This window comes from Cupressus sempervirens, chromosome 11, assembly GCF_028749045.1.
Source record: "Cupressus sempervirens isolate cs-2001-9-10 chromosome 11, ASM2874904v1, whole genome shotgun sequence".
NCBI classification, from domain to species: domain Eukaryota; kingdom Viridiplantae; phylum Streptophyta; class Pinopsida; order Cupressales; family Cupressaceae; genus Cupressus; species Cupressus sempervirens.
In genome coordinates this window covers 148,768,518-148,776,383 of record NC_143128.1, presented here as the reverse complement: position 1 = coordinate 148,776,383, position 7,866 = coordinate 148,768,518, and the positions used below count along the sequence as shown (strand labels likewise).

The following is a 7,866-nucleotide window of genomic DNA, read 5'->3' as shown; positions in this document are numbered from 1 at the left end:
TTAAAATGAATTTTATGTTTTTCAATATTTTAGTTTTATTCACCTTACAATTAGTACAATAAAGAATCCCAAAACAATAAAATATTATTACTTATGAAATTTATTTAAAGATTATTAAATTCAAGAAAATTTATCATTTTATTTGTATTTACATCATGACAAAAGATTGGTTGAATTAATTTCCAATTTTTAAATAGGAAATTCATTGAATTTTAGCTTTAGACTATTATTTCTAATACAATGAATGGCTATTAATTATTGATTGTCATTAAATAGCCCTATATAATAACATTCACTAATATCTCTTCAATACTGAAAGAAAAAAGATGAGTAAAACAAACCATCGTCATAGCACTGAGTTATTTTAATATATCAAACTCTAATTTATTTAGATGGCGCTGCCACCATGACTAGACAGATACATAGTAGTAGGACTGACTCGCAAGCTGAACCAGCAGCAGCTTTCGTAGATACAATATACATACATACATTTATATATAGATATTACTACCCTAATACCTCCTTCACCTTCATTTACCAAATTTCTCCACCAGTTACTGAACGCAGGTTCGAATATTCTTTGGACCCAAGTTCTTTGAAAAATGCCTGGATTGCCGCAGCAGCATGGAAAAACCACAGCTGCTTGATGACAGATGCGTCGTTTCCTTCAGAAGATCCTCCCGCGTAGTTCGTCACCGATCTCATTGCAATGAACGCTTTCTTTTCGCTTGCGCAAACCTGCACATCGTTATATTATTCCCAACTTAATTACTCTTCGCCACTGCAAATAATACGTTTCATTAATATGTTTGAAACTAGTCTGTTAGTCAATCAACCGTACCATTGCTACTGCCGAGCTCTCGGTGTCGATGGTGGCGATGTTGAGGTTGTTGTGGAGGAAGTCCCTGAATGCCTCGTTGTTCACGTAAAAGTTTGCACTGCCGCCCCTCTCTGCTCTCCTTATCTTCGGCCGCTCGTGCAGACATATATTCGAGTCCGGCACGCATCTGTCCAGCTTTGTATCCTGCATTAACGAGATCATCCCATTCAATTTGGCAACACAAACGTCAAGACAATAGCCACTTGAAACAATGTCTGGTACAATGTGGCTATACCTGGATCCTCTTTGCGGTAGCATACAATTCGTCATCCACATTAAACCAGAATTTGGAGTTCCCGTCTTCGGGCTTCGAGTAGAGAGTCTCTCGCTGGAAATATACGCTCTGCAGTCTGTTGTTGACACTCTCTTCTCCAACGTTGTACTCCGAAAACGTCAGGTTTGCAATCTTGCGAGTGTAACTTCCCTCGTCCCCTCCAAATCTCTGAAATCACCGGCCCCATTAAATGATCAGAACAGCGCTTGCTATCAATATTAATGAGAGGAGGGAGCGAGAAAAGAAAATACAGTACCTCCCAATACCAGACGCCAACGTGCGCGAACTGTTGGGGAATGGCCACGTCACCAATCCGGAGTCCTTCGGAGTTTGCGCTGGCAGCTCTTCCATAGTGAATTACTCCCTTCACCGGGAAGTGAGTCAGCAGCAACTGTGTCGTCTGCGCCGCATTCACCTGTGATCACCCCATTATACTAATCAGTATCACCTGTGCTCCCCATAATCACTTAAACCTTCAGTCATACTACGGTAATGTTTATGCCATTTGACTACAGAACAACACATGTATTAATAACGAGTTTTATACCGATCCGCTTCCGCTCATAGACAGAATAGTCCTGCACCCCTGAACTTCTCCCACGTAAAACCTTCGAGCTGTATCATCATCATGAGAATAATAACAAGCGCCAGTTAATAAAACTCTAATGATTCTAAGCCGAAAAAAGAAAAATATTGTGAGATTAGAGTTAACAGAAAAGAGAAAAGGAAGTGATTAGTGAGAAGTAAAACCGGAGAGATCGAGAGAAGGCACGCCCTTGTCGGAACGGAACCATCCCTGACCGAGAACTGCCTTGAGTTCTGCTTCACCCGCAACAACCAGAGCGTAATATGGTCCCTTGGAATTCACAAGCTTGATCTTTCGAGCCACCTCATCTGGAATTTCAGCATCGGAAAGTAATGGAAATGCAATCAACAGAAACAGGAAAAGCGCAGAGCTGTGGATTAAAGCCATGGGAAACGAACACAAATATAATGGAGAATTGCTGCTTTTTGATGTTGAATCGGTGCACCTTTCCATCCAATTTATAGCGCAGGACGCCGATTAGTTTCCACTCTAAGAGTGTCTTAGGACCTGAATTAATATTAAATTATTCTTAATTAAGTGATGTTAAGCTTTCTCTGTGTGCTACGAAGGGATGAATTTTTGTGTGGTCGGAAATGATTGTTATCGGAAATGATTGTTATCAACAGAGGAGGGACCTGGGACCTTATCTTTTAAAAGATCATGAATTTCCATTTAATGTATTTGTCTTTTGTAATGAATGTCATATGAGGATACATTAAATGAAAAACACGTGTTGCCGGCATGCTGACAACTAGCTCGCCTCACTTCACTCGGAGGCATATCACGAAGTAAGAATATGCGTTCGAATCATTTGTTTATCCTGCCTCGCATCGTCGCGTGCAGTATGTGTAGCTGTGGGTTTTTTCAGGTTTTTCAAAAAATGCTAAGCAGTTGTTTTACTTTACTTTGTACATGTACATTTTCTGCAAATATTTTTGTGAAAAGCACTATTTACAGGATAATGTATATAAAGATTTTCAAAGGATAATATTTGTTATCAACAGTTTAAGAGGAAGAAAATGTGCACCAATTTCTTATATATTTATTATTGTTAAAATTGTAGAGAAATTTTTTAACTATAGGTTAAATAAAATTTAAAAATGTAAATTATTGTTTTGAAGATGTTATCTTAATTAAGAATCAAAGAACTTCAAGTTTTATAAAAATATTCTTAATTCCTCTATTTTGCTAGAATATAGAAGCATACCTAATTTAAATGTTTCTAAATTTCTTTTTAACGAATTATATTGATACTCATTTTAAATTTTTCTTAAGATTCTTATTTGTAAGTAAGTTGATTAAACTTTTGTTTTAAGAAGTATTAAAATTCAAATTATAAAAGGTAAAACACAATAAAACCAAATAAGAGAAAATAGAATATTGATCTTTTTATAAAATTAACTTTTGATGGTTCCTCTATGAAATCTATTTCCTTTTAAATATATATTTTAAAGAATTTTTTGTTTGAACAAGTATTTTAAATATTTTATGTAAAGAATAAATACAAAAAATTAGAAATTAGTTTAATTTATAAAGATTTCTAGTAAAAAATATTACTTAAAAATATATAGTTTTATTATCGTTCTAAATTAAAATAAAAGTTCTTATGTAACAGTTTCATTTAGTATCATTTAAATATTAATCAAATACTAATTAAATTATATTAAATATTATTATTACAATTAATTTTATTATTTATTATTGTGTCTTATTAATCTGTTATAACTTAAGCAAATACAAGCCACTTGATAACACTTGTTAATGTATTTAATTGAAAGTTACACAATTAAATTGAATAATTTATAATACTCGTATCTTCACCATTTAAGACATAACCCAAAATTTCAATATTAAGCTATTCGTTGATGTGTATTTTACAAATGACCTTACTTGCGCTACATTACATGAAAAGTTGGACGGTTCGCGAACTTTGCAGAGCGTACTAAAAAGAATATGCGGATTTCGATAAAAGCATGTCTGCTCTGAAAAGAGTATACGCCTCGGACTCATTTTTCCGTTCCGCGTAACATCGTCGCGTATAAATCGTTTCAATAAGTGGCAGATTCATTCCAGAAAGCTTGGAAATCATGGATACCGTCGATGCTTATTACGCGAAAATTTCCCTGTTTTAACTGGACCGCTTATTAATCGACTCAAATGGTAAGTTCTAGAAAGTACGGTGTATTGAACTGTTTATAACAACAGGAACATGATCCTGTTCTGTGTTTGGGAAGCCAAATACATATATTGCCTCTATCCGATTCGAATGGTCATTTAGCCCTGTCAAAAACGTGAAAACGAAAGATTTAACCGGAATGTTGTAATATATACACGTTTTCACATTTTGATACCGCACAAGGATGCGGCGCAGGAAAAGCGGCCCATCATTTTCAGTGCAGAGAATATGCGGCGTCTCTCGGTAACCTTATCGCTAAATGTGCTTTCTTCTTTTCCCACGTGCCAAGAGATAAGGTGCGATTAATTAAGCTGTTAAGCTGTCTTATAAGTGCACAAATCCAAGCATTCCGTGCTATAAATAGTGGGGCATAGCTGAGAATCTCAAAACATAAAGCAAGCAGTTAAATATTTCAGTCCTTGAATCTGCTATGGCTTTTCGGCCATCTCTTTTCTTTGTCCTCCTCTCGTTAATTGCCTTTCCATATCTCTCCAGTGGTGAGATTTCTGAAGGGGTTGCAGAGAAGATAAGGAGTATTAATGCAAGAGGCAACCATTATGGTCTCGTTGTTTCCGGCAAAGCAGAACTCGACGTATTTCTGGCAAAGGGAGCCTTCCAACCTTACAACGACATAGCCGCTATAGATATCTCTGGTTGTTGATTTATTATGTTCCACTCTTTTCATTAATAAGTTTCTAGCTGATTAATGCTAGGACATTAATTGTGTTTCTTTTTCTCTAGTTAATATCTTTTGATTGCTCTTCCACAGGTCGAAGGTTCCATGTGGGAATGTTTAGAGAGCGCAGGACGATTTTAGTGATGAGCGGAAGTGGATCGGTGAAAAAACCTTTGAAGTTGTTTAATGTGTTTAATTCCAGCTTTTAAATATTCGATTAGTAGGACTAATGCTGTGATTATTGTTATTATTATAATGGAGCAGGTGAATCCAGCACAGACGACACAGTTGCTGCTGACTCACTTTCGTGTGAGGGCAGTAATTCACTATGGGAGATCTGGCAGCGCAAACCCTGAAACTCTACGTGTCGGTGATGTGGCCATTCCAAGGCAATTTGCACACACTGGCGTCTGGTACTGGGAGGTACTTAATTACTTAATTAGTTACCGTTCATTCTTCTTTTCCTAATTCCCTGCTCTGCCATTTCTTGATTTCTGTAAGAAATAAGTGCGTGTTTTATTTTGCTTCATGTCAGAAATTTGGTGGCGACGAGGGAAGATTCACCCGTGAGATTGCAAACCTCACATTTTCCAAGTTTAACGTTGATAAAAAGGTTCCAAACAGACTTGAGAGTGTGTATTTTCAGCCAGAAACGGTATATTCGGTGAAAGGGAAGCCTCAACAGGGAGTTGCCAAATTCTGGTTCAAAGCAGATGGGGAACTGTATGCGAGAGCAGGAGAAATTGAGGTATCACCACTTAGATATCAAGTGTCAAATCTATTAGTTTTTCTTATTTTGTCTATTAGTTTTTGTTACTTAGCAACAGTTTTGTGTATTTCAAAATTTATGAGTTTGAGAAAAATAAGAAATAAAATTATAACATGTAAAATATATTTTGTTTGATTGTTATTAAAATTGATTGCTAATATTTCTTAAAATCTCATTGTAATTTTATGATTCTACAAAATTCAAGATATGTACTTATCAAATAATTTTTAATATTTATGGAAAGAAAATATCAATTATTTGACATGTTTGTGGTTGACAATTTAAAGAGAAAATGATTAAAATATTTGTAACCATTTGTCATTAAATTTACTTTCTTGAATACTTGCAGAGGGGTGTACAACTGGACAGGTGTGTGGCCAAATCCAATAAATGTTTGCCAAGACAACCAATGGTCAAGAGGGTTGATAGGGCAAGTAGCGCTAACTTCTATGTTAACAATGTGGGTTATAGAAACTTCCTCCAAACAGAGTTAAACATTGACTCCATTGACACTGCAACTGCAGCAATTGCAATGGTACAATTACTAGAGCTTTTTTTTTTTTTGATGAATAGTCCTTTTCAATTAATAAAATTTACTAAGATTACAGTTCACAAAAAAGGGCCGGGGGATACAGGATCACCCCGCGAATGAGTAATTACTAGAGCTTTTATTAAGTGTTTCTTGTTAGGAATTTATATTCTCCATAGTTTAAATTTGTGTTGGTTTGCAGGTCTGCGAGAGCGAGAACAAGCCATTACTTGCCTTGAGATCGATAACAAATTATGCAGGTGGATCTTCTATTGGGAACGATGTAACTGTGATCAAGCAGTTGTGGACCTCTCATGCTCTTGCAACTATCGGTGCCATCTTTGACAATTTAGAATCAAGTGATTCTACCCTCCCTTTATTTAACATGTGATGAACACAATAAATAATATCTATATGCGTATGGCTAGTAACACTAGATGTATGATCTATTTGTGTACGTCTAGTAGTAGTATCAACTTGACCATCTTTGTATATGTGTCCTAAGTTGTGTCATTAGTTTTATATTTGAATCCACTAGTATGTATCGATGGTTTCCTTTATCTAAATAAATAAATTGTTATATATAAAATTATTCTTGTAATATTTCAATATAGTATATGAATTAATAATAAGTATAAATTGTTAATAAATTATTTTAAGGAAGTTGTAAGTATCTTGATATAATATTAATTGTGAAGAAATTTAAGTTAAATTGTTGTCTATACAATAATATATTTTCTCACATACAGGCAAAAGCCTACAACACAATGATAAATTGTGAGCCTCTTATCCAAGAGGTCTTGGGTTCAACTCTACACAAGCTTAGTAAATAATAACAATTAATCACATCACATAATAAAAATAATGAATTGTGGCTTCAACTTCTTATTGATAAAAAAAATAAATAAAAAAATTCTCACATACAAATGATTAATTTAAGTGATTATAGAATAAAAAATTCAAAGAATTTTTTTATAATTTGAATAAATAGAAATAGACATTAAATAAAATTATTATTTAATTTTTGTTGGATCTACAATGTGTACCTAAGTAAATTAGTTTATTTTCTCATCTCAAAATTGTAAAAAAGGGAAGCCAACATGCTCATCTCCTCAACAAATCTATTTTGGTCTTTTCTAGTTCATAGAGGCATTTTTAAAAATTCTACTTCATCATCTAACTTTTTCTCTACCATGAAGATTTTTTGTAGGAAATTAGTTTGAGGTTTGTAGGATTTTTTGTAGGAACTTTATCTCTTTATTTCCAAGAAAAATAAAAACTTTATCTTTTTATGAAGATAAGGGATTAATACAACATTTAAGATTAACTAGTCTTCAAATTATGGATTACATGTAAATGATAGGGCAAATCAGGTACAAGATATTTAAGTTTAGGAATAGGCAAAAACAAAATTCAATTAAATCATAAAAGGATCTTTTATAATGAAATAGAAAAAAGTTTTGTAAAATAAATTGAGAGAAGATCCCAATAAAATTATAAAATTATCTTCTAAGATATTAGGAATAGCTCTATTTAGGTAATGGAATTCAAACCTAATTCCAAGTTGAGTTTTGGAAGGAGAACAAATATGATCAAATCTAATTTCTATACAAATTAAACTCCAAATGTGACAAGGAAGGCCAAAAATGAATGCCTCTAAAATAAAATGATGGGCTAGAGACTATTTATCTCATGATTTGTACTTTGTTGGCATGTGGAACCAACCTCAACAACTATCTTTGATCATAAATAGACATGGAATGATTGGAGGGATCTCATCAAGCCCATAGCATAGTAATCTGAGTGATTTAATCCAAATGAAAGGATATTAGATGCATGTGAAATAGTTAATGATCTAATCCTCTATATAGTCTTCATCTTTGGAAGATTCCATGACTCACTTTGATGCCCAAAAAATTACTGCCTTTATTATCAAGAAAAGTCCGATGATAATCAACCTCATTTAATGAGTAGAT

At 33.9% G+C, this 7,866-nt stretch overlaps 2 protein-coding genes across 2 annotated transcripts; one reads left to right on the top strand and one right to left on the bottom strand.

Moving 5' to 3' along the window:
• Positions 1–359: 359 nt before the first annotated feature.
• On the bottom strand, positions 360–2,173 carry LOC149528632 (bark storage protein A-like). Its single transcript, XM_089810779.1, has 6 exons — positions 1,905–2,173; positions 1,702–1,769; positions 1,411–1,569; positions 1,116–1,322; positions 842–1,024; positions 360–738 (listed from the first exon to the last, which is right to left on the bottom strand). The coding sequence occupies exons 1-6, from the start codon at positions 2,125–2,127 to the stop codon at positions 535–537; spliced, it is 1,044 nt and encodes a 347-aa protein (XP_089666905.1). The 5' UTR covers positions 2,128–2,173; the 3' UTR covers positions 360–534.
• Positions 2,174–4,301: 2,128 nt separating this feature from the next.
• Positions 4,302–6,479, top strand: LOC149528631 (bark storage protein A-like). The gene is made up of 6 exons (XM_089808970.1): positions 4,302–4,569; positions 4,686–4,753; positions 4,857–5,015; positions 5,128–5,340; positions 5,711–5,896; positions 6,093–6,479. Exons 1-6 carry the CDS (start codon positions 4,347–4,349, stop codon positions 6,279–6,281), a joined length of 1,038 nt encoding a protein of 345 aa, XP_089665096.1. The 5' UTR covers positions 4,302–4,346; the 3' UTR covers positions 6,282–6,479.
• The last annotated feature ends 1,387 nt before the right edge of the window (positions 6,480–7,866 follow it).

Coding starts and splice junctions, on each gene's coding strand:
- LOC149528632 (XM_089810779.1), bottom strand. CDS start 2,127: ATGGCTTTAATCCACAGCTCTGCGCTTTTCCTGTTTCTGTTGATTGCA. Junction 1,570..1,701: donor CTATGAGCGGAAGCGGATCG/GTATAAAACTCG, acceptor GGGTGATCACAG/GTGAATGCGGCGCAGACGAC. Junction 1,323..1,410: donor TTGGCGTCTGGTATTGGGAG/GTACTGTATTTT, acceptor CGGTGATTTCAG/AGATTTGGAGGGGACGAGGG.
- LOC149528631 (XM_089808970.1), top strand. CDS start 4,347: ATGGCTTTTCGGCCATCTCTTTTCTTTGTCCTCCTCTCGTTAATTGCC. Junction 5,341..5,710: donor CGAGAGCAGGAGAAATTGAG/GTATCACCACTT, acceptor GAATACTTGCAG/AGGGGTGTACAACTGGACAG. Junction 5,897..6,092: donor CAACTGCAGCAATTGCAATG/GTACAATTACTA, acceptor GTTGGTTTGCAG/GTCTGCGAGAGCGAGAACAA.